This window comes from Ammospiza nelsoni, chromosome 1 (assembly GCF_027579445.1).
Source record: "Ammospiza nelsoni isolate bAmmNel1 chromosome 1, bAmmNel1.pri, whole genome shotgun sequence".
NCBI classification, from domain to species: domain Eukaryota; kingdom Metazoa; phylum Chordata; class Aves; order Passeriformes; family Passerellidae; genus Ammospiza; species Ammospiza nelsoni.
In genome coordinates, this window is record NC_080633.1 from 44,805,779 (window position 1) to 44,831,409 (window position 25,631).

Genomic DNA, 25,631 nt, shown 5'->3' on the forward strand with positions numbered 1-25,631 from the left:
TAAGGTAGCAAAGAATGAATGTGAATTTCTATCCTGTGCTTGTCAAGAAGACTATTTCACTTCAGGAAGGAGTGTGGTCTGTTATGAGTTCTGCCAATGGGTGTAGCTTTCATGCTTTTGCAGAAAACAAGACCATTATGAGAGAGCCCCAACCTCTGTCATGGAGATATGTTCTGGCTGTGTGTGGTATTTTTCTAACACCTGGTTTTGAATCATTTCTAGAATGTGTGGCCGCATTTTCTGCTACTACTGCTGCAACAACTACATGGTGACAAAGCTTGGTGGAAAAAAGGAGCGTTGCTGCAGAGCTTGCTTTAACAAGCCTAGAGTCATTGTGGACAGTGCAGATGACTCTGGATCCAGTGCCAACCAGGAAGGATCACCAGCTTCATTGGAATTGCCTGTGTCACCATCTGAGAGGGCTTTTGGTTAGTTTATTGTTTGCATGCTGTGGAGAAATAAGTGCTGTTCTTTGACAGTCTCCAAAAAACCACATGCTCACCTCCTGCTCCAGTGACCTGCAGGAGGTCATGGAGAGTTTTCAGGATGGGACTGACCCTGTCTTTGAATTTAATGGATATTGAGAGAAACATTAATGTATGAAATGAGTGTCAGTCAGACCAAGATTTTCCATTAATTCTAATAGTTATCTAATGCTTCTGTAAATGAAGAGGAATGGCCCAGGCTTGCCCCTTAAGGGTTTTGCTCGTTTGTTTTCCAGACAACCATCTAAGAGTGTTCATGTTTCTTCTCATGTTTTTTATGGCACAGTTGCAAGTGAAGCCTCTAAACCACCAGATGATGCAGCTTTTGATATAATCACTGATGAGGAGCTGTGCCAAGTACAGGAATCAGACTCTCTCCACAATGAAAGTCAGATAGAAAGAGACTCTCTGGATCAAAGTGTGACAGATCTGTGAGTAAACACTGCTTCTCAAAGAGGGGACTCCTTGGGATTTGTTTAGAATGTTCTTCTTTTTCTCCCATTCAGTGAGAATAGTCAACCTCTGTGTAAAGTGAAGATCTCTGCTCCCAGGCCACATGTTCAGTAGAACAACACAAGATCATTTTGGTTATTTTCACAGCCAGCATTCAATCTAGTAAATCTAAACCACTCCATGTTCTCTCTCCACCTGCTTCACCACAACACAGGGGAGTAGTCCCAGCTCTGTGCTGTCATCAGGCCAGCTGTCACCATTAAAGTCTGCGTTCAGGCTCTCTGTGTCTGTAGACTTCCTTACTACCTTAGAGATGACAGCTTACGGAAAAGAACAATTGTGTAGCTACATCTGGCACAAGTTTGTTCTTTTCTTTTTGAAGAAAATGGGAGTGAGTGCAGATTTCAGTAATGTTTTAATATATAATTCAACCTAAATACCAATGAAAAGGATTTAAGGCCATCTGAATGTCCAAATACTTGGTTTGCAAATGACATTGTAGTATTATAGTTTAATTTGTATCTTTATTTATTTATTATGTTTAATTTGTACAGTTTAGGCAAAATATTGTTTTACTATTGTTCAAATATTTTCAAATGTTTTACAAAAATTCTGTTCTTTAAAATATATTGTCTTTTGAGAAGAAAAAACAAAAAGAGAAATTTCACCTAAATTGTGTACTTGCTTTGCTTCCAAGCAGAAAAATAGACAGGATAAATATAAATGCTGAAGTGAAAATAGTCACAGAGTAAATAGTCTGCTGCTGAGAAAGCAGACCTAGACTCTTTTACACCCAACAGACACATTTCCGGTATAAACCACAATGACTTGCAGTTTGGGTTGAAGACAAACAGTACAGACTTGTTTATTTGGTAAAAAGACTTTTCAAAATTCTACATATTTGTTTCTTGGTAAATACCTTAAATGTGTTCTTCCTAGTTTGTAGACAGTTAACACTGACTGTGTATTCCTGCTTATCATGTGCTGGAATGAACTGAGCTTCACAGTGCCCTTGTGAATTTAGTGTTTTGCAAAAGGACAGTTTTTGGTGGGGAATTTTTGTTTGTTTTGTGAAGAAAAAAGTGAAGTGTACTACTTCTTTTAATTCATGCTATCTGCAGGAGGTATGTTACAGGTGAGTTAGCTCTGGAGAAAACAACCAGGAAAAGAGAAATAAGTGTGGGTCACCATTTGTTTTAATTTGACATTGGTCTAAATTCATCTTGTCTGACAAAGTATTCAGGCAGGAAGGAAGGATTGTCACTAACAAGAGGCTACTATTCTTGAAGAGCACCCATGGAACAACTTACTTGCACTACATAAACTTTTAGAGGTTGTCCAGCTTCTCTTGTCAGATTATAAGCAGGAGAGCCAGGAAATAGTGCTTTATCCTCTGTTGCTTTTTGTTAGCAGTTTCATGAGCAGGTGGGTGAGTCCTACTGTGGCTGTACTTTGAACCTGAGACATTCTTTGCAGAGAACACAAATGACACCTGCCCTTTCCCATGGCACCTGTAATGTTTGGAAGGCTCAGGGTCACTAGCCTGAGCAGTGGAGAGGAGAATGGCCTTCTTGCATTGCAGATGACTTGTTGATTGTGGGTTTGTGTTATGGGAGAGATCTAGAAACTGATACGTGAGTCAGATGATGGTGTGGTGCTGGTGGTGCATGTTAAAGAAAAACAGCAGGGCACAGTGCTGACTGTGACAGCACACAGGTCTTCTCACTTGATTCTGTGGTGAAGAATACATGTGTACCCAGAGCTTGAGTGTCACTTAGCACAGGAAGGAGCAGGAAGTGCAGCATGAGATAGTTGGGTTGTTTGTGAGTAAATGTGCCAGAGCCACTGTATTGTCTGCTGACCCTCTGTCCTGTCTTGGACAGCAGCCCTTGAGACATGTACTCAGAATTTTCCACTGTGTTTTCTCCCACAGTTCAAGGGCCTGCCGTTTAGTGACTTTCTGAGCTACTGGTTTGATTGCTGCAGAATTGTTGGCTGTACTGAGCTGACCACCTTGAACTTGATGTAGACTTATCATCTTTATTCTTTCTCTTTCTAAAGAGTCTAGCTAAATGTGGCCTGATTTCTAGGTGGAAACTTCACATAGTCTCCACTGGCATTCCAATAATGTTCTCTTTTCATTAAATTGAATATTTGGAGTAGAATTTGCTTAGATATAGTGTCTGGGGAACACACAAAGATCCAAGACTGTGGTTGCTAGATGCATGTCTGAGGAAGGCATACAAAAAGTCAGTTTTCAGGCTAAACTTCTTTATTGAGATCTGCTGAAAATAATCCAAGCTATTTTGGTTTTGCCAGAGATTTGAACCAGCTGGTGGAGCTTTAAAAATGAAGGAGATGAGCAGCCAGGAGAGGGAAGAGAAGGGAGGCTTTCTGTCCAAGTAGAAGATCTGCAACTGACATGCTCTGCTGACAAAGTTTCTTAGGATCTCTCTCTGGCTGACAGCAGAGATTCTCACACTGACCATACCTAGAATACTAGGTGTGAGTCCTTGCTGGACTAAAAATGCAAGCTGGTCCTCAAAGCAGTGAATTATCTTAAAGGACATTCCTGTTCCTATTTGTCCCCCTTTTGGTGCCTACTGTATATTTACTCTATTTTTCACTTGGTGTCTTAGCCCTGCCACTGTTGTTCTTTCCTTGAAGTGACATGACACAATTACAACAAAATTATTTCATTACAGCAAATCTTGAGAGTGTGCCTTTATTGGTATAGGTCAGTTGAGAATCAATTAAAACTCACCTCAGTCATCAGCTGCAGAGGTATGTGGCAGAATAAGAGAGATGACTATACCAACATAACTCTGACTGACCTTGAAGTAGCTATTTCCTAAAGGTTAGGATTAAGCAGCAGTTACTTCAGCCTTTCAGGTTTGTTATTTGTGTTTGGACCAACCTGATCAAAATCTTGAATGTGAGGGGCTGAGATTAATTGTGCAATTGTGATACATCCTGCTACTTCAAGGCTCATGGGTTTTCTTTTGAAGTGTTGTATTTTTGAACTCTTATTTCTAAAGCATTCACATATGCAAATTGTGTTCTAAAACCAAGGGCCCCAGGATAAACCAGTGCACTGTGTTTCCATTTTTATGTTTTGTAGGCATAACATGCCTGTAGTAGATGTTGCAGCAGCAAAATCAAGATCACAGACAGCAGAAGACTGAAGAAAACCCCAAATTTGCCACTAGCCTGGTACAGGAACAAAGAGTTTATTCACACCTTGGTAGTGGTAGAAAGAACATCTCAGCCTGTCTGCACAGTAGCTGCTTTGGTTTGGATTGTTTTTTTCTTGATGACTCATAACACTCTTGGCTGGCTTAATTACAGCTCACGTGGCCGGGCAGGGTGCGGTGTGGCCGAAAGGGGGAAGTGAATGTGCTCTGAAGAGTGCCCTGCCCCACGCAGAAGCAGCCAGGAGGGAGAGGGGACAGCAGCACCTCTTGCCACCCTATGCTGGCAAAGCCTGCATTGCAGCTGTGTGTTGAGATGGCACCTTTACACATGCAGTCACACCACATTGCTTCATAGCTTTGTTTTTAAGGATATTTCACTTGGGAGAAACAAGAGATTGTGTAGTGAGGAAAGGATTGCCTAAGGAGCTGTTTCCTAAAGGGAAAAGTGGTGAGATGGGCACGTTGCTGCCAAAAAGGGTCAGGTACCTCTGAGCTGCAGTGCTCTGATAGGAAGGCCTGGGTATTAATGGGGAGTAAAGGAACATCCAGGCAGTGTGGTTTTTGCAAGAATGGTTTGAAGCAGTTAAAATTGGTATTTCAAAGCTGTAATGCAGCTTTGACCCTTTGGGCCAGACCCAACCCTGCCTTTATTGCAAGCAGTCCACAGCTGTATAAAGTCCTCCCTTTGCTCCTCTGCAACATCTCTTCTTTCTTTTCCCTGTTCCAGTCTCCACACCTGCTCTATTACTTAGTGCAAGAGCTTTTGCACACTTTTCTTTCCCCTGCACATATTTTTCCCTCCAATTTGGAAGTGAAAAGACTGGAGGTGGAAAGGGAGAACTGGTGGAACAAGGTTGGAAAACAACCAAGAAATCAGCAGTTTCATGAGAAGGGAACCAAGGTGCCAGGAAAAACAGACTGGAAGGATATCATGATGCAAAGAATGTGTGGGGAATCAGGGTGCGAGAGTTTGCATCTACAGAAACACTGCTCAGTGTTGGAGCCCATGTGTGTGTGATATGATATTCCTGCTGTTCACAAGGGCCCTGGTAATCTGGCAACATGAGGTCTGTTATCAGATATAAGATACAAAGATGTGTATGGGACATTCAGACTGTGAACCTGATAGCAGGTGAAAATGCTGCTTTATTACAGAAATTTTAGATGAACACTAAAGGATTTTGTGTACAGACCTTGTCCTACATGGAAAAAAAACCCTAAAACATCCAAAAAACCTCAGCATGAAGATTGAAACATATATTTTTAAAATTCAGGAATTCTCATTAAATGAATGGGCTGAAGATATTACATAAAATATGTAATATATTTGAAACCACTCATAAAAGCTTTCAATAAAATAAACACCATTCATAGAAAACCAGCAGGCCAGAGGTTTGGGAGGTTTGGGAAATTTAAATTACCTTTATGAAAAGTGGAATTTTATCTCATTGGTTTTTATACTTTTTGAAGATCTTCTGCACTGTTAACTCAGTTACCAGCTTGGACTGGAAAAGCAGGAAGCAATGAAGTATCATGATGAAAATAGGTTGGTTCTAAGCTGATCACAGTGTTTTTACTAATGGTATTTCCTCTTTCACTCAGACTGCCTACATCAGTATTTGCAAACAAAACAAACAGAAAAAAGAAGCTGAAAAAGAGTTTCCAGATTTTCTAGGCAGTTTTATAGTGGGTACATGTTTGTGGCATCTGCACTCTATGAAGCAGTAAAAGATTTAGAATCTTCCTCTGCAGTGGTTTGCCACTGTTGAGCTGTAACTTGCCATTTGGCACATCTTGATTTTTTAATAACTTTGTGTTAGTGCTTCCTGTTTTTCATACCCTTGAAGAAATAGAGGGTTAAGACAGGCATAAAAATAAGCAAGAGCTTTTGTTATGGTAATTGCATATTCAAGGCTGCTGTTCAATTTAAAGCTCCAGTCTGTGATTTTTATCAATCTGAAGAAAGTATAGGGTATCTGGGTAAAAATAAAGAGGACAAGTAGAGAAATTTTTTTTTACATTTGTTCTTTTTAAGACTTCTAGCACACAGTAAGGTTTTAGTAATTAGTGAGTAGCAGATGATCATGGCTAGCATGGGAATAAAATAAGCAAGAGTCACTTGGATCACTTCAAGAGCCAGTTCTGTGCGACAGTTTGGGTATTCTTCCTGACATACTGCCTTATCAAAATTAACACCTCCCAAAAAACAAAGTGTGGTGCAGCAAATGCTTGTGAGATCAAGACAGAGATTAATTTGCCCCATATCATTTGTTTGGTTTGACACATGTGCTTTGGTGGCAAAAGTAACAGCAATAAGCTGGTCAAAGGTGATAGACATTAGAGTTAACATTGAAGTGTATACAAGTCCCATGACATGCCACAGTGCCTGAAATTCACTCTTGAGCAGCAGAGTATGCCCAGAGTGGCTGCATCCAAAGCAAAATGCAGTCAGCTATAGCCAGGTTCAGCAAAAGTACTGTCAGTTTCTGTCAGTGTCTTCAGTTTCATGTAGAAACTTAGTATGACAAAGGTCAGTGCCTTTCCTGCTAGGCCAAGGATGAAAACAACAAAATACATATTTGGCAGGAAGACTCTTACTAATATGAAAATTCTCATTTCTGTTTTTATAGGGGTCAGTGATGGAGAAGTTATTATAAAAGTTAGCACTATCTGTAGTTGCCATGTTGCCTTTTTTTTAAAGGCAGCCTGGAAGGAGACATATTGGTTTTTTTACTCAGCAAATAATTAAATCTTAATGCATCCAGGAGACAGACAAAATCCTAAGTGCTAACAGATAAGAATTGTAGTAAAGCATCCATGACAGACAAAAGCAAATCTATTTATTTGCTGAAGAGGATTGTCTTGACAGTCAAGACCCAAGCACAACAGCTGGTGGATTTGAACACATCATCTGTTACCAGATTTATATTGATGGGGATTCAAAAACATACTCAGAAGACAATTACAAAGAGGCTTCTGAAAACAGTATAAGGATTAGGCTTTCTAATACATCCATGATTTAGTGCTTGGATTGAGGTTTCTGGGGAAACCCATGAGAGAAATAAAATTTGTTTTGCCAAATTTACCATTTAGGCTCAGGTTGCAGACTCTGAGCATCAGAGTTGTTTGGCTTGGGTTGGACCTGTCCCAAAAGGCAGGGTTTGAGTCTCAACGAGTACTTCAGAACCTGTGTTTCAGTTAAGCCTCATCTTGTTCTTCAGATGTCAGTCACATCATCACATGGCAGCATTTCTTCCTTTCCCCATTTCAAGTGACTTACTGAAACATGGAGGATTTTTGTTAATGCACTACATTTGTATTACTCTCAGAGGAAGGGGTGACCAATCCTCTGTCAGCCCCTACCATCACATTCCCTCTCAAGGGTCGATGGGGTTTTGCACTGTCAGCTCTCCAAGGAGAGGCTTAACCCCTTAAGCCTCTCCTTAACTCAATTTAATTGCAGTCAGGGCTGTTGCCAGCACACAAAAATAACAGCCCTAAGACTACTGATCTTTGCAAGCTGTTTACCTGGTAAATTAAGTGTTTTGTAAGATAGGTTTATTGGCTTTTTAAAGATTTAGCCCAAAAGCTAAATGCCCTCTCTTTTGAGCTACAAAAACCATGTTTCTGTGAGATTAATCCTACTACAAGATATTACTCAGCATAAGATTAGCAGAACTCACCTCTGATTCAAGATTGCCTGAAAGGTCTCACCCAGTGAGTTCTAAAGTACAGCAGTTTGAGTGTCCCTTGGTTCTGCAAGAGAGGGAATCTCTATTAAGAGAAGCAAGCCCATTCAGGCAGATCTTTGTAGCAGCCTGTGCTACCATAGCTGGAGTGCTTCTGGGACTCTGATTTGTAGAGCAGTGAGCTTGTATCTCTGGCTGCTTGAGTTTGGTACCTGCAAATGCATATAAAGAAAAACAGCACCAAATTTGTCTTACTTCTGCAGCATCATTATTGAAAGAACACTACTGACACAAGAAATGTAAGGGCTGTGTAATGCCTTTTAAAAACTGAGCTCTCCCTTGTGCTTCATTGCATGTGATAGAAATTTCTCTGCCTCTAAGAAACCAACTGGGAGCAAGGTGCTAAATATTCACAAACTGTTCCTGTCAAACAGGGGAGCAATATATTGTGATAACCACCTGCTTTTATCAGTCATTTTGAGATGCAGAATAAGGTATGAGGATGACACAGCAGTGGCTAAACTGTCTGGTGACATCTGGGTTGTATGGATTTATCCCCTATAGGGAGTGGGCTGAGAGAGTAGCTGTTACTCCTGGATGGGTCAGTCTGAAGAACATTTGATTGTAGAGCTGTGAAGGACCTTGGGTGCAGAAACTACCCTGGCTGCAGGGAACCTGCAGGCTCGGGGATGGAGCAGCCTCTGTGGAGCTACAGGCTGGGCAGGAAGGGTTGGGCAGGAGCTCTGCTGAAAGGACATGGGGCTCCTGGTGGATACTGGTGTAAACTCAGGCCAGAAACTGCTTTTGCTAAATCTTTCCTGCCTCAGTTTCCCTTAACAGCCTCTAAAGAACTGTGTGAAAAGAAAACTCAAAGGTATCTTAACTAGTGTTACCCACAGAGGTGGCTGGAGCCTTGGTGATCTACAGGCTGCAGTATTTGGGCTATACTGGCAGCAGCTTGTCAGTATTTTTAGTGTTGATTTCCAGTCGTCTGTTTGCTGCCTCCTGCTGGGAGGAAAGCACCCTGGTAATCCCTAATTGCTTGTTCTGAACATTTTACAAATGCAGTGTTTGAAAGCTATCTTCATCTCATGGCCTTTGCCAAACATCTTCCCTATCACAATAAAAAGCAAAACAAAACAAAACCAATTAAGAAATAAAAAATATTTTGTGTGTTGTCACTCAGAGCACAGAAAGGTTCCTTTGTCATGATTGTTTCCCTAGCTTGCTTTCTGTGTATAGTTTCTTGTCTTGAAGATAGAGTGTGTCCAGTTTTAAGGCTGGGGAGTCCTTTTCTATTGTTTGTTGGTTGTTTTTCTTTGTTTCATACAGAATGTGGCATAGCTAAGTCATAGATACTTTTTTGAGAAATAGCTGGGATTTCATTTATAGCAGTAAGCATCTCACCCATTGCAGACAGTGATGGATCTTCATGTCCATCCATCCGTTTCTGTGTAGTTTTGCAATTGTCTGTGTGATGCTTTCCCATCTCAACATGTGCCAGGGTTTGCCCTTAACACTTCCATCCCTTTCCCACCCATACACCTTCATGAAAGACACGGTCTTGCACCCTGTTAAAAACTCAGTGAGCTCTGTATCCCCGTTGCTCCATCCCAAATCATTCCTCTTTTGTTGCCCATGTCAAGGACTGTCTGTGGTATCCTTTCTTCTGATCCCTTGCTGTCATCTTTCTATTTTTACTGTTCTCTGATGGGTTGGAGAGGAAGGCTAATAACTAAGTTAGGGTGCCTGGGGTGGGTTTGACCTGCTAGATAACAGCAGGCCCAGGGAATCATTGGTGCACTTCAGCATAATGCCTTTGATTGTTTCTTTGCATTTTCAGATGTGTTTGCTGGGCTAAGCAGCTGTTAGGGGCTCTGTACAGCCTCCAGTCTCCGTTTCAGGTTTCTGCCTTTCACACAATTCGGTAAGACTCTCCCCTGGATGACAGAAGTTCTCTCCAGAAATCACTGCACTGCTGAGAGGCAGATGGCTTCTGGGATTTCACTGCTCAGCCACATGAAGCCAACACCTCTGACATGTCGCTACAGCTGTCACAGCTCAGGTGTTTGTGAAGACAGAAAATTGCTGAGTCTAGATTTGAACCATCTTTTTTCAAGTTTTAATTCTAAAAGTGGCTTCTAACTTTTAACTCCCCAAGCCATTTATGATGTTGGCCACAGTATTTTTAGTATAATTTGTAAGAAATGTTATCCCTGTATAAGAACAGGCACAGTGGACAAGGCTTAGGGAACTTAGGGACAGTGACCAACAGCAGGTGCCTGAGGAATTGCATAAGAACAAGACCAGCATGAAGCAATAATTCTTCAAAAGGCTATATCAGCTTCCAACAATCTGTGTCTAGAGGCTTTGCTGAGTCAGAGCTGTTCTCTTCTTGCTGTAGTGTCTTTTCCATGTTTCACTTCTTTCTGCTTTTAGTCCCACTTCATTTTACTTTTAAAAAGAAGTGAAAGAATACAGACTGTTTAAATAGATACACCAGAGGCTGCATATTCATAATCTGGGGACCTGGCAAACTGTAGGAACATCCTTTGTGCTAACACAAAAGGTGAATGGGTCATGCAAGAATAAATTCTCTTGTCAATGGAAAAATGCTCCAGTTGAATCATGATACTGTTTCTTATAGCCTACCAGACCTTAGTTTAGACTGTTAGACTCAGTGAGATGTCATAAAAAGAAGGAGGATTTTCTTTGTGATTATAGGCACTTTGGTTTAATACACAAATCAGGAGACTTAGCACTCCCTTAGCCTTAGATGTGTGGTGAATGTATTGGGTTGGTAGAGCCAAGTGGTAAGGTGGCCATGTAACCACCTAACCATGTACTGGGTTGAAGCAGGAATAAGGAAAATCATGTATTAGAGGAGAACATGAACATATATTGGTCCTGTGATTTAATTTACATTTTAGGTTTCCTAATAAAAGATGAAATTAATGGACTAAATCAAGAGCTGTAATGGCATTGTGTCGTAAATCATAGAGTTTGACACTTCTGAATTGTGTAGTTGCCTGTAATTGTGTAGTTCTCTTGCTCTGTGTGAATTCAAGGCTGTGAAATAAAAGCTGTGTAGCTAACCTGGTGGGATGGGAGACTTACATGGATCACAGCATGAAGCTGGTTGCTGTTCCCACTGTGCAAGCAAAATGTATGTGTAGGTTTACAAGCTATAGTTCAGTTTTCTAGTTTGTTGGTTTGAGGTTTTTTTCAGAATCAGTTTTCTTATCTGGTTGTATAAAGACAGTTAACAAGAAGTTTTTTGTATCAGTAAGTATTTGCACAGATATTGTACTAACCTTTATGGACCAACACCTAGTAAGTACTTCATGCCTACATTCCTTGTGTCCGGGTACAGCTCAGGTTTTGGCACTTAATTACAGCTTTGAGTCTCCCATGCACATCCCAGCTGTCACTTCAGGGTATTAACAGTACTGGTGTGACTGAAGAAGTCAAGAGTTACTCAAGAGACTGCAAAAATAAAAGAACAGGAATATCAAGATAACGGTTCAGGAAATGTGTAAACAGTGGGTGCAGTTTAATTTGCAGTCATAACAGTGAATTCGTCCTGTTTCCAAACCATAATGTCACTGCACTAAAATGGTATGTGATTGCATGTTGTTGACACAGTATATTCAGATGCTGCTCATCACCACCTGAAGGAGATATTTTCTCATGCTCTTCTTCTCAGCAATGCTGCTTGTAGAGCTATATCCCACTGGATTTAAAAGAAAATGCTAAACTGTGCATTAGTTTTGGGAATTGGTCAACAGCAAGTATGGCCGTTATGCTCTCTAGGAGCATTACTGCACTTGATGGTTCAGAAGCACATATGGTATTAACATTTTATTAGATTCCCCTGGATTTGGAAGGAACCAACCATCTGGTTCCCTATAAATAAGAATCCTTGGAAATTTTCTGGGAACAAGAGCTTAATTTTCTCAAACTGCTGGAATGCAGAGAAACAAAACAAGAATCAGTCAGAGAAGCTCTAACTTACTTGGAAACTATTAGTGTTTGTTTCCTGACTCTCAGACTCATCCTTCTCTCTGTGTCCAGCCCTGTAATTCATACCTGGGGCTAGTCCAGTGCTAGTCCCGAGCATACACCTTTTTTGAGGTAAGGAGTGGATAGAAGGTTCTTCCCTCTGTTTCACTACTCACTGGGACACATCATGGTGTGGAGGAAACATCCTGCTTTGTTATCTTGTAAAGTATCTTTGGTGTATTTGTGTTTGAATCATGCAGTACTTTTTGTAGGAAAAGAAGACACATGGTAGCAATTCTACAGCAATAGAATATGTTTTGTGTACATTGTCAGAATAAGGAACTGGATAATATGTCTGTAAAACACCTCCCAGATTAAATCCAGGGAGACGTCTTATCCTTTTGCAAGCTTTGTTTGAGGGACCAGTGCAGACTGTTTTGCTTGTGTCTGCCCCTCAACCTGCCAGAGAATCTTCAAAACCTGTCATCATCTCAATAAGAAATTTATGTTATGATTGCAGAAAAGATTTTCTGGATGTATATATATATATTCCTCTTAGCTCATGAAACGAGGATGAAAACAGTTTTACGTTTGTGCAGTGATGAGCAGAAGGGGGCTGCGGTTTTGCCCAGTTTTGTCACTGGAATGGGCCAACTAAGAATCCTAGAATTTGGTATCAGGACTATCAAAACATTTCTATTTTGGGAAGGCATCAGCATGCAGATTGTATTTGATTACATACTACTCAGAGAATCATGGTTTTTCTTCTTTTCCTTGTTCTAGAAACAGCACTTCTTCAACTTTCGATGAATCTGAAGACTGGCAAGTTGCTCAAGATGCTGAGATATGCTTGTTGAAGTCAGGAGAAATTATGTAAGCAGAACAATTTCATTGCTATAGGTGAAAGCCTAAATGCTGAGCTCAGATACCAGCTATGTGAGCACAAGCCTTGCAGGCTCCTGGAAGAGCTGCTCACTTGTGTCCCATGGTAGAGTTTGGTCTGAGGAGGATGAGAGGGTGTAACTCAACCACACAGAGCAGCATCAATGAGCCAGGTCCTCTCTCTTCAGTCCCTGTGCAACAGTCCCAGTGAAATAAAAAGGAAAGTTGTAGGTCCACATCACATGAGAAAACATTTCCTATTTTTATTACAGGAATTGCTGTCAACACGAAGGGAGTTTAGAGAAAGGGCTGTGCAGTTCTAACAGTCTCTGAAAGAAACTGCAAGGGCAAGTCAGGGAATGCAGCTCTAATTGGACCTTTGCCAAAGGGAGGGAGTTCATGGCCTTTTGGAGCATGTATCTGTTATTTATTGATGGCCTCCCAGAATCTGTTTTGCCCGCTCTGGTTGATACATGCCATTGCATAAAATTTCATCTAAGCCTCAACTCAAGCTCTGTGTTTGCACAATTCTCTGCAGGTGTCCTGCTCTGAAATTCCTAATTACATGCACTAGTGATACAGCATGTCTTGCACAGACAAGAATAGAATCCAATATGGGGAGATGCACATGACTTAGAGAAATTCACCTTTGCTCACTGTCCCCTTAAACCCAGCTTTGAAATTTTGCCTTAGTTATGGGAAAGGTTTTAAACTTGTGCCTGAAGGAGATAAATCAGTCCATGTTTCTACCTTGTTGCGGCTGTTCAGAGATCCAGGTAAATGAAGCAGTAACTAGAATCATAGCTGGGCTGTAAGGCAAAACCAAGAATAACATTTAGTTTATTAAAATCAAAGGTCACCTGAGACATGGCAGGACTGTGGTTTACTCTGATCTCATTGATTTGCAAACAGTTTATTTGGCCTGAAGAGTGACAGATGATACTAGGTATCATCATTATTAGGTAAGGTAATGTAGGTGAGATCCCACAGATCTTAGAAATTACAGGTTTCCCCTGAAGAAAGTAACCAGTGTTCTCCTGCTTCAGGGCCTCACTGATCACAGAGTTAAACAGATACCAGAATGAAATCAGTTTATCTAATGCTGTAGGACTCTGCATCATCTAGATGCTAAGAATTTCCTTTTTAACTGGAAGTATTTTGAGTCAGTTTTTTTGCAGCTTGGTTGGGTAAAAGAGACCCAAATGTGTTAAGTGTTTCAGAATAGAAGTGCTGTTCACATTTCATCCACCTGTCCCCTCTGTAATCCTGATCCCTCCTGTTTCCTGTGCAAATTTTTATATTCAACTAGGAAGGTGAAGAAACCAGGTCACTTACTTTTTTGTTTAAAAAGAACAGTAGAGGGCAGCACTCCTTTCTTATCTGTAGTAACTCTAAAAAGCTGTATTCCAGCACTGGTTTTCTTCAGTTGAAAAGAAATAAATAAGTGAAAAAAATACACTTGTGCCAGAGCAGTGAGGGTTCTTAATATCAATCAGCTTTTTTGTAGTTTTTTCCTTCATCTGAGGCTGAATTTTCATGCATTTTCCGGATGTGTCCCAAATACACTGTGGAGTCTACCTGAAATAGACAGAAAATAAAAATCAATGATTAGTGGTTTTGTCTGAGTAAGTGAATTGGATCTCTTCAAGTAATCATATGTTTCTCCCTCACAGGATGAAATTACCCCTTACAGTAGAAGAGATCATGAATTTTGGAGAAAGCAACAGAGAGCTGTTCATCAAATCCAGCACCTACAGTATCATTCCCATCACTGTTACAGAGATGGGACTAACAATCAGTTGGATCTTCTCATCAGACCCCAAAAGCATATCCTTCAGTGTTGTCTACCAAGAGGCCGACGACACGCCGCTGGATCAGTGCAAAGTAAGGCCTTTGTCTCCTTACTGCCTCAGAGGTTGTACTGCTCCACACTCATCCAGCCTGCAGGAATTGACAAGTATTGCTAGGAGATCTTCACCAGAATGTCACTTGCTAATGCATTAAGGATTTGTTTCTCCAGTTAAGCTGCAGTTCTGCTAAAGGCAAAGCTACATCTTTAATGTTGCCTGCAGAAGTTGAGTTGAAAAGCCCTGTAGCTTCTGTTGGTTGCATCTGAAATTCACCCAAAATTATTAAGCAAAATTAAACATCCAAATCTGCAAGATCCTTTTTTGTTTCTCAATTTCACTTAGTTGGTAAACTCTTTAAGTCTGGTTTTGCCAGACAATTGAGAAAAAGCCACAGGGAAACAGTTTCATTTCTTGGTTTACCTACATTTCTTACAATGAAGCATATACTTAAGTGCCTGGATGGTGTGCAAAATCTCATTGCCAGTGCCCAAGGTACCCAGTTTTATATGTGCTGTCCATATTTCATGAGGATTACAGATTAAGTGAATCTATTTTACTCAGCTATTTGCAAGTTTTGCTGAAGACAAGGCGGCTGTTTAATTCACCATGGTAAGGTAAACTCTATGGCTGTGATTTACTGGGGGAATAAGACATTTATATAGCTTGTGTTAATTCACTGCACAGCTATTAACTCCATATAAAATATCTCTTTTTTTAATATGAAAGCTGAATGAAGTGTGAATGCTGCTTTTGTCTTGATATATTTCTTTGGTTAAACTTTGTGTTGTATAGGGTCATCCTTGATCTATGTCAGCTGCTCTTCTGACAGCTGTGCTAGGGTTTTACAGCCAGACTCACATAGAATCACAGATGCAAACATTTTTTGCTGTAAGCTCATATAAAAAATCAGGATTTGCTGAGAAAGCTGATTTTATAACACAGGGGGTATAAAAATATATAATAAAATATATATTTAGTGAAATCCTGCTTTTGGATATATGGATTTACTATACCACTTGATTAAGTTATTAAAGTTTAGATTAATATTTACAAGTTCAGGAATTTATCCTATCTCTAAAGCAGAGATTAATAGCTATAGGTTAGTGCTGTAAAGATACAATCCAAGGAAAACACATGTCTCACTGTGAGATTTTAGTTTGTGGGAATTCTTAATGCTAATCAGAGTAATTAGTTTTACAGGCACAGATGCACTTTGGGAGTTTCAAGGTGGCTGCAATCATGGCTTTCTGAAAGAAAATGCCAATTTATAGGGCAAAGAGCAAACTTCATTTTGATTTGTATTGAATTCCAGGTTCTTATCCCTATGACTCGCTGCAACTCTCATAAGGAAACTATCAGAGGACAGGTGAAAGTCAGAAACGCTGGAATCTACACCCTGATATTTGACAACACATTCTCTAGGTAGGTCCTAGAAAGGCATAAAAGGTGAAATAAGCTTGGTTTTACAGCTGTGGAACTGATCAGATGTACCATTATTCTGCCATCCAGAAGTAAATATAAGAAAATTTTCCTTGCTTGCCAAGAGGTCTTCAAGACTGAATTTTGGTTCTTGTTCTTGCTTGGGTTTTTTTTTCTACCCCCACACCAGAATTACGTTCTTCTTTCTGAACCTCTGGGAGGGTTAACAGAAGTAAGCAGGTCATTGGTGACTCATTCCAAGACAGTTCAGTCAGGACTGTCATCTTTTTAACAACAAATCTGATGGCCCTTGCACAGGCATATTTTTGACAGCAGTGAAACAAGACTGAATGTACTTTTAAGGCTTCCCCTCTTTGTTGGCTTCAGCTAATGGAATCTTTTTGCTCTGTTTCTTTCCTTAACAGGTTTATCTCAAAAAGAGTGTTTTATCACTTGGCTGTTGAGCGACCTGTCATCTATGATGGAAGTGATTTTCCATAGCCTTTACTATACTGTGTATTTTTAAATTTTTAAGATATGCTATTATTTATGAACATGTGTAAGCATTACCACTGTATTTGAAGACTTTGAAACTATGCAATAGTTCTAATGCACTTAAGAGGAGATGTGTACACTAAAAACAGAAGCCTTTTCAGGAACACTAATGGTTCTGTACTGTGTACAGATTGCTGAAAAGCCATGTTGTTTGGTTTAACAGGTCAATAATAACCAATTTTTTTTCAGTGGGGAGAAAAATAAGTGTGGGGGTATCTAAATGCAAACTGAAATCCTCTGCTGAAAATTGAGCTATTTTTCTTCCAAAAATATCCTTCAAAAGGAAATGTAAAGAAAAATGCCTATTTTTGACCTCTTCACTGAGGTGTAAACATAACCATCTCTGTTCTGCTGTATTGCTCTTACAGTCAGAGCAGCAATTATGCAATACTTCAGTCTTCACAATTATTGTAATCCATGTAGAATTTTTTATCTTTTCCAAGTTTTATAAGCAGCAAACCATAGGAGTTTTATATATTTTGGGCTAAGATTTGGTAAGTCTTAACTGGCTCTTTCCAGTGCTTTGGCACTGAATACCAGTTACACAAGAACAAGCACGAAGCAGCAACTCCTTTCACGTTGGCTCACCGTGCTCTGTACATTGACCCACCAGTTCCTATGGTGAGCACCAGTGGCAGAACACAGAACATCCCCTGTGGAATAAAGTTCTGCTCACTGGGTGATACTGGGAAGAGGAGCATTCCTTTTTCCTGCCTTAGCACCTTAGTCATCAGCATTCACAGGAAAGCACAGTTTCTGAGGAGATCAGCAACATCTCTGTCTCTAGACCACATGGAATGCAGCAATAATGTTTGAACAGGTCTCAGAACATCCATCCAAAATGGAATGCATATCCAGGCCTGGTGAGCTCTCCACCCAGTGGTGTTAGTGCATTCTGTCCCTTTCCTAAGCCTTGCGATTGCCCTAACCAACTGCTAGCTTTCCATCTCAGATTTGTGGGCTGTTAACACTGCCTTTTAAGGGAAGACTGGGTTCTCACTTATACAAAATTTGTATGCAAACCATCTGCTTTCCATATAGAATTTCAGCTTTTTGTCAAAATACCCAAAAGTGGATTTTTCTGTAAAAAAACCCTGTCTTCCAATGGCAAAACATTTGGCAGGAGAAAGAAGAAAAGCTCTTTCTCCCAACCAGCCCTCCTCATAATTAAAGTGTGTCTGATTTCTCGTATTACTGTTCTCCGAAGAAACCTCAGACTTGAAAGGTTTTAGTGCAGCAGTTGGTAGAAGACCAGTGAGACCTGTGAGGAACCCTATAGAGACTTGATGCCAGCTGTAGCTGACATACAGGGTTCTGGTGGGAGACAGGAAATAAAGCATGAAGGGGAAGAAGAAAAAATGGCAAGAAAAAACTGCAGCAAATGGTTTGGGGAGAGGAAAGGGGCATACTTGTAAAAGCAAGGAGAGGGAATTGGAGGGATGAGCTCAGGTAGGGAAGGTGGTCAGGAGAGGCCAGCTGGTGTTTATGCATTGCTGGTCCAATCCAATACCCATAAGGGATCTCCCACCCCAAAGGACTGGTTGTTTAAAAGGTGGAGATCACCAACCAAGTGTTGGACATTTACACAGGAGCAGCTGAGGCAGAGGGAAATTTCTGATCATAGAAAAGAAAATAATTGCAGTTAAAGCTAAAGGTTGCTCATCATTTATTCCAGTTGTTAACAATCTATAATACAGTGATCCTGAAAAAGATTGTGAAAGAATGACTACTTTTCATGGAGCACCTAGGATTTAGGTCTCTGGCTCATCAATAGCGTTCCCTTGCCTTCAGCTGCCTTTTTCCCCATGGTGGTGATGTGCTCCCAACCCTCTGCCAGGCAGAGTGGTCAGTGGAAGGTGCAAGCCCCTGAAGGCTGCAGTGTGGTTAAGCCCTGACCTGGTTGTATGCATGAAAATGAGATGGACAAGAGGCTGACGTGGGTAATACACAGCAATAAATGGCGTGGATCCGTTCACGAATTACAGGTTATTTCAATCTTGAAGCTATATTTATATTTAATTAGGCGAGAAGAGATTATTTATTGCTTAAAAATGGAGTACTGTGTACCATATGCTATGCAATTTCACTGAGCTGTTACTGAAGTCTGCTGCAGTTTTCTTTTAAGCTTTTAGGTGTGGTTTTTAAAAACATTTTGCTGTTGTTTACTTAGAATACTAATTTTACTTAGAATCCCTAATACCAGGGATATCTTTCTAACATGCCAAATGTAAGGTAAAGGGACACTGTCAAGTATCAGCCAAAATATGACATCTCTGTTAAAAAGTATTTGAAGTCTCTCTACTAAAAATAATTTGACAGCCTTGCCTCTTGATTTCTCTCCACATCCAGTTCCCAACATTTTTTAATCCTGTGGCAAATATTTTTAACCCCCTGTTCATGTAGCTCTCAAAATAATTGTCTCCATGTAGTAAGCCAGATGTTTTTCTGGAGGTCTCTTATGTAGACAGTCCTGAGACTGGCTGAAGCCTGTGTTTGGGAGAAGGGGAGTAAATCCACTGCATTGTTCTCATTTAGCACTTGAGTCTTTGTGGTCCCTTTTCTTCAGGTTTTCCTGCCCTTTAAGAGTAATTTTATGGCTGTTTTTTTTCTCTCTCTGAAAGAGGACTAAGAGTGGCAGTCAGAACCTGTAGTTTAAGGATGAAAAGAAAATGTTTGCTTCTGACCAAAGACAGTACCTAAGCAGAAAAAGTTTCAAATGATGAAATATCAGGCTGGTAAGATGCAAGTGGACAGGAGTGCAGCTGTTCAAAGAAGCTTCCCAGGAGCAGTAATCCGTGATTACTGTTGGAAGAGGCTGTGCAGAGACAGTAATGAACCTGACATTAGTAGAGACCTTTTGTTTAAATGTCCCAGACATTTCATTTCTGGAATCATGGAAACCCAGTAAGGGACTTTGCACAAGGGCAGGCTTGTGCAAGAGATTATTTCATTCAGGCACCTCATTCTTCCATTCATAAAATTCTTGTTCATGTGAGCTAAGCCAGCAATGCTGGAAAATTATTTATTTATAGGTGCTCAGGTGATTTGTTGAATTGGGCTTTTCATTATCTGCAGGAATGCAATAAAGAGAAAAATATTTTTAATTGATCATGAAATAAATTGAAGGAGATGTCACATTCATTGGACAATGAGATTACACATTGTGGGTAGCATAAGTAATTAGATGTTTTTCTGGGTGCTGGAAAGGGTAAGGAGATATGGAGGGTAAGATTTTTTATTACAAAGAGGTTTATGCACAGGAAAGAATGCAGTTTCTTCAAGAAAATGACAGTGTTCCTTTACTCAACATTACTCAATGTTTCTTTGTGAAAAATGAAAGAGGTATTGCACAAGAGTGTACCACATTAAAAAATAGCAAAGCTACAAAAGCCTGACTTCTTTCCTAAAACTGAAATTGCACTATAGATTTCATTATACTCAATCACTGAGGTTGTAACTTGTTCAGAAGCATCTTTTGGTCTTAACTGCCAAAGAATTGCAAGCCCTGTTCACATCAAACTTCCTGCTCCAGATATGGGAAAAATCATGTATACCAGTGTCTGTACAGTTACAGAAATGTTAATGGTTGTGTTGAAATGTTTTTCTTGATGCTTTTTTTCCCTTTTTTAACCTCAGGAATTTAAGAATAAAATTCTTTATCATTGTGAATGTTTGTCCCTTTTTTGGCTTGTAGAGATAGCATTGTGTGGAAGATAAATCTGATAATTATATAATCTACTTGGGGGTTTTATGAAATTTATGTTGTTCCATCCCCTCATTTCAAAGCTACAATTAGCAATAGAAGGTTCAGAGCATCTCCAGAGGCATCTGGAGACCTGGCTCCACGTTCAGAAGCTTCCCTCTAGGAGAGGCTCCAGCAAAGCCTAATCTGGAGTATGAGGGACCTGCAGAGAGTGAGTTTTACACATAGCCAGTACATGTGAAAGTGACCATACCTTGCTGTACCTCAGCTCTGCAGGGAACTGCTGCAGCCGTTGGAAGTCTTTGTGTTCATCTCCGGTAATTCATTTTTATCCATCCTGGGTAATATCCCCTCCCTTGGTGCTAAGGGAAAGGCTCTCCCAACCCTGCTTCTGCCTTATATTTCTCAGTCTGTGCCCCAAGAACAGACCTTGGCACACATAGGATAACATTTTTCTGGGGGGACAATGTGAAGCTGCTGCAAGGCTGTCATATCCTCTGCATTAGTCCTTGAAGTGTCACAGGGATGCTTTAAAGTCCAAATATAGTAATAATGCCTGTACTTTCGCACGCTTCCGTCATTTCCCTGCTCTCTGGAAGAGGTGCTTCTGTAAAGATGTCTCTGTTTTGGGTAGAGCAGGCACCAGGTAGGCAGGTTTGCCTGCAGAGAGTGCAAGTTTCCCATGGCTCTCCCACCATGCACAAGCATGTACCACAAGCAGGCTGGTGCTGCGCTGCGTGACTGCCTGCACCACGGTGACAACACAGCACTTGGGGCAGGGACCAGCCCAGCTGCCTCTTCGAGGAATAGCAACAGCATAGGAGACTACAGCCCAAAACTGGGAACATCTAGGAAAAGCTGGCCTCAAAGAGAAGGGAGGGGACCCAAGCTATGAAGATCTCAGGCCTCTCCCAGGACTTCAAGCAACTGCTGGGTGCCCATCCTGCTAGAGTTGTAAAACATGAGCAGACTCCCCTGGGACTGCTCATGGAGCAAGGGAGGCAAAAATACCCTTTGCCTGTGAGGAAACCTCCCATCCTGGAAGACAGCATCAGGTGAAGGTTGGGGACACCCTAGCCAGACACAAGGGGGATTGTGGTGGGATAAATCCAAGTAAAATATCAGGGCAGAGGGACAGAGGAGCCCAAGAAGGGTTTGACTACCAGAAGCTGTGCTGCTGGCAGATGGAGGCCCCCAGCAGATGCAAGAGGGAGTAATGGCAGAAAACACCTCCATGACTGAGTCCCTGCTGTGTGCTGACCAACAAGAAGGGTTGCTGATGACGCTGCAGCCAGAGGGGTGCAGGGAGGCAGCTTCCCCCCAAGTTTGTGTGCTGAGAGCAGCTTGGGGAGCCACCAGCAGCTGCTGGACTGCAGGCAGCCTTGGTGGAACCAGCCCCAGGAGGGAAAACCACCTCCAGGGAGGTTGGTCACCAGCTTCCCTGGCACAGTGATGGGAGCAGCCTGTCTCAGAGCAGGATGTGCATGACCCAGGGACAACCCTGTCACCCCAAACTGCTGCAAATTGCTGATTCACTACCCTCAGCAGTTTCACCTGCTGATTGAGCATGAATGTTTCCCACTGGGTTTTGGGGACTGAAGAAGCTTTATTTCTGTGAGATGGCCACAAAGTTCAGGTTCCTGGGGTTGGTGAGATGTAGTGCAGGGAAGAGGAGCTTGCAGCAGCTAAGGTTTGCACACTAAGTTGTTTGCATAACTCAAGGGCTCTTTGGGGGCCAGGAGAACCCTCTGAGAAGAGCCCTATCACCCCCAGTCTCAGGAAGGGGTAGTGGGACTGTGCAGCTGTGGGGAAGCATCTGCCCCCAATGTGCTCCCTCCTCCCCTACTGCAGAAACCTGCCCTGCTTCCCCAGACTGCACCCCAGCCCTTGCCTCAGGAGCCTAAACCTGCTCTGGTGCCTGCAGGGTTATCAGCTGCAGCTTCCACACCACAAGGGTTAGATATTTGAAATAGACCCTCTTAGCAAAGTTTTCCTTTGGCCTCTTTTGAGAGGGGTAAATGCTGTGATTGCAAGCAGGTTATGTGTATGGATCCAAACTGGGAAGGATGTGTGGGCAAGAAACAACCAGTTCATCCCCTTGGTGTATGTGGCAGTGCCTTTATTTAATTTTGGCTTCTGTTTGCTGAGCACAAATTACAAAAACCCCACACACCTTTCTTATGCATACAGTGAGAATTATATACATCTTTGACCATTTTTCTTTCTAAGGAAAAGGTAAAAAAAAAAAATCCGAATAAGTGTATATGAAACTTGAACCCCATCTGCTTAGGTATACCCAATTAGCTAGAAAAGCAGCACCAAACTGTGCAGAAAGCTCTTGTTTACCAACATGCTTTAATCATAAATGCACAGTGAAAACCCTTTTTCCCTGGAAGAACTAAGTACCAGAAGGCAAACCAGGTTAGATGAGATTATTTAAAACAAAGCCTTCTGAGCACTACATCCTGCAATTGAAGAGTGGGAGGTGCAGGCTGTGGTCAGGCAGGACAGGTGAGGCCATGTCCCTGTGAGGGGATGAGCAATGGGGAACAGATAAATGATGCCCTGTGGGTTCAGGTTTTGAGGTGCATTACAGTACACCACTTCTGGGAATGGCAGCCTCCACAACCTGATGTCTCATTCCAAATTTCATTAGGTTTGACACTTAATTACTCCCTGTCTTGCTGCTCCTAGGTTAAATATACTTTCCAAAGATATTGGTGCATTACTCGTGGTCAGCTGAACCATGGGTTTGGTTTTTGTGCTCTGGTTTATGACACCTTTGCACCATACACCAAATATCCCCAGGACAGACAAATCAATGTCTCTGAAGCCCTTATTTTTTATTGTGAGGGGTGATTTGTTTCCAGTATCAAAACAGGAGCCATCATACCTGACATCACACAGCTAAAATACAGGAGAAAGACAGACCACATTCTGCAATGTCCATTTTATGTACATGAACAACTGGCTTTTCTTTACAAGAAAAAACACCTATGCAGCCAAATGGAGCTGCATTTGCCCAGGCACAGAGAGCAGCATTTGGTCACTGCTACAAACCAGTGTCAGAGCTAAAGGCCATTCTCCTTTACACGGGACGGGATCTGGTGTAGGAATCTGGCAGGGCTCCCAAGTCAGGCCACATTCATAGGGGAACCTGGTGTGACAGCAAATGAAGCCTGAGCCCCCTCCTGCTGCTTCCTATGGACAGAAAGCTTCATCTGCCTGTGTTGCAGCCATAGCTGGGTTTACCACCTGCTGTGAGACTTGTTATTTCAGGTTGTGGTCTGAGCTGCAGATGGGCCTGCTGTCACAAAGATATTTTTTGTGACAGTTCTGTTTATAGCATATGAACGTTTATATGGTTCCATTTTGCTCCCATCTGCCAAAGGCTTCCTGTTCTCTCAGCCAGCAGCCCTCAGTTGGTTCCCACACATCAAGGGCAGGTCCCCAACCCTTTCTGCCCCTCTGGGATAATCTTTTGGGGTATACAGAGGGTTTCCAAAGAGTTTGGTGCTTCTCTGGAGAGGAGAAGGTGAGGACTAACTTACAGGATGACTTTGCAAGGAGGGGACATAACAGAGGAGGTCCAGTGAGTGTTGAGGATCAGGGAGTTCCTGACCCGCCGTCCCCCCAGCATGGCAAAGGACCAGTTTGAGCTGTGCTCCTGGCTGTCACAGGCAGAGGAGTGCTCTTGGGCCCTGCTCCAGCAGCAGCCCCAGCTTTGCATCATCCTGCCCAGCGCCATCCTGAACCGCTCACCAGCAAAGACATAGAGGAAGGGGTTGAGGCAGCTGTGGAGGAAGGCGATGATCTGGGTGACCTGCAGCCCGATGTCCAGCTGGTTGGCAACCTGACAACTGTGCACCACCCCCGTGTAGGTGTCGATGGCTTTGACCAGCAAAACAATATTGTATGGGAACTGAGAGAGGAGGAAAGCGGTGAGGATCGTGGTGATGATCTTCAGCGACTTCTGCTTTTGAAATCTTTTGGCCTGTAGGAGGGTGTTGATGATAAGGGCATAACAAATCACCATGACAAGGAGCGGGAGGAAGAATCCTATGATGACTTTCAAGGCCAGGACCATAACTCTGAAGATCACACTGACGTTTGGTGGGTACACAATTTTGCAAACTGTTAGGTCACCCACCTGTGTGCTCTGGCTGTAAATGAGTTCTGGGATGCACAGGCTCACAGACGTCAGCCAGACAGCCAGGCACATGAACCTGCTGCGCAGAAGCCACCTGCGCCTACAAGTTTTGGCTTTCATCGCTTGCACTACCGTGATGTACCTGTCAAAGCTGATGCAGGTTAGAAGCAAGCTGCAGCCATAGAAATTGATCTTATACATGCTGTTGACAACTTTGCACATGAAGTCCTTAAAGATCCATCCATCTGAAGCAGCCTTGGCCCAGAAGGGGAAGGTGAAAAGGAGCAGGAGGTCGGCGATGGCCAGGTGCAACAGGTACAGATCCATCATGCTCCTCCTGAAGTGGTATTTGCAATAGACAAGCACGACCAAAGTGTTCCCCACTGTGCCCACAGCGAAGATGAGCCAGAAAAACACTGGCAGGAAGGCTTGAGCAAACTGCCTGACCTGCCTCTTGTCACACATGAAGTCTGTGCTGTTCACTGGGATCTCACACAGGGACAGCACCATGCTGTCATTCCTGTAGTAATCCAAGCTACTCCTGCCAGGATGTGTGACCTGCAATAGGATATCTAGTAAATTTGTGTTGAGAGGCTCAGTAAAATGTACATTTGCCCCTCTCCAACAGATGCAATTAAAATGCTTAATTTATTCCGTTTAAATGAAAAATTGCAAAGGATGCCAGTGAAACAGATAATTTCAGATTGCTTGGAGTGTGCAGCACAGCAGAGATTTATAAAAATGACCCATTGAGTGAAAAACTCACAAAAGAGCAGTCCGTGACATCCAACCAACTTCAGTCATGAAAATGGCAGGTGGTGAAAGCATTATGTCTGTGAGATAATTCAAACCATGGTTTGCTTGGCTTCAAATACATAACAAAAGGCAAAATGCCCAGCTTGGAAAGAGGTGGAGAAGAAGTCTTTGTGTTACTGCTACATTGGGATAGTATCAGTGGCTTGAAAGAGGCAGAAAACTGATGGAGACAGAGGAGGGGAAGGAAAAGGAGATGAACAGTGACATAGTTGTATACTCACAACATTTGCAGCTTCCATCTTCAGCCAGATTGCTCCTCAGTCCTGAAGGAAGCTCCGTAGCCTGGAGAGGAAAGATGGGAGAAAACAACTGATTTGAAACAACTCTGAAGCAGGACTGTGACCTCTTCCTTGTACTTCTTCTTCTTCTACCTTTAATAAAAACCTCAACTCCTTGAAACAACTCTGGCCGGAAGATGAACAAACCACACAGA

General features: G+C 42.0%; 2 protein-coding genes across 6 annotated transcripts in view; one reads left to right on the plus strand and one right to left on the minus strand.

The window, feature by feature from the left end:
* FYCO1 (FYVE and coiled-coil domain autophagy adaptor 1) overlaps window positions 1-20,198 on the plus strand; it is a 45,860-nt gene extending 25,662 nt beyond the window's left edge. For 4 of the 5 annotated variants that reach the window (XM_059473782.1, XM_059473817.1, XM_059473801.1 and 1 more), the window contains 7 exons: window positions 223-428; window positions 772-916; window positions 9,665-9,748; window positions 12,607-12,696; window positions 14,379-14,589; window positions 15,868-15,977; window positions 16,400-20,198. In XM_059473782.1, the coding sequence (XP_059329765.1) occupies window positions 223-428; window positions 772-916; window positions 9,665-9,748; window positions 12,607-12,696; window positions 14,379-14,589; window positions 15,868-15,977; window positions 16,400-16,475 (922 nt within the window). In that variant the 3' untranslated portion in view covers window positions 16,476-20,198. The remainder of the gene's footprint in view (window positions 1-222; window positions 429-771; window positions 917-9,664; window positions 9,749-12,606; window positions 12,697-14,378; window positions 14,590-15,867; window positions 15,978-16,399) is intronic. The other variant, XM_059473808.1, reaches the window with a different exon arrangement.
* A 3,581-nt stretch (window positions 20,199-23,779) lies between these two features.
* Window positions 23,780-25,437, minus strand: CCR9 (C-C motif chemokine receptor 9). The gene is made up of 2 exons (XM_059493914.1): window positions 25,420-25,437; window positions 23,780-24,940 (listed from the first exon to the last, which is right to left on the minus strand). Exons 1-2 carry the CDS (start codon window positions 25,435-25,437, stop codon window positions 23,780-23,782), a joined length of 1,179 nt encoding a protein of 392 aa, XP_059349897.1.
* Between the last annotated feature and the right edge of the window lie 194 nt (window positions 25,438-25,631).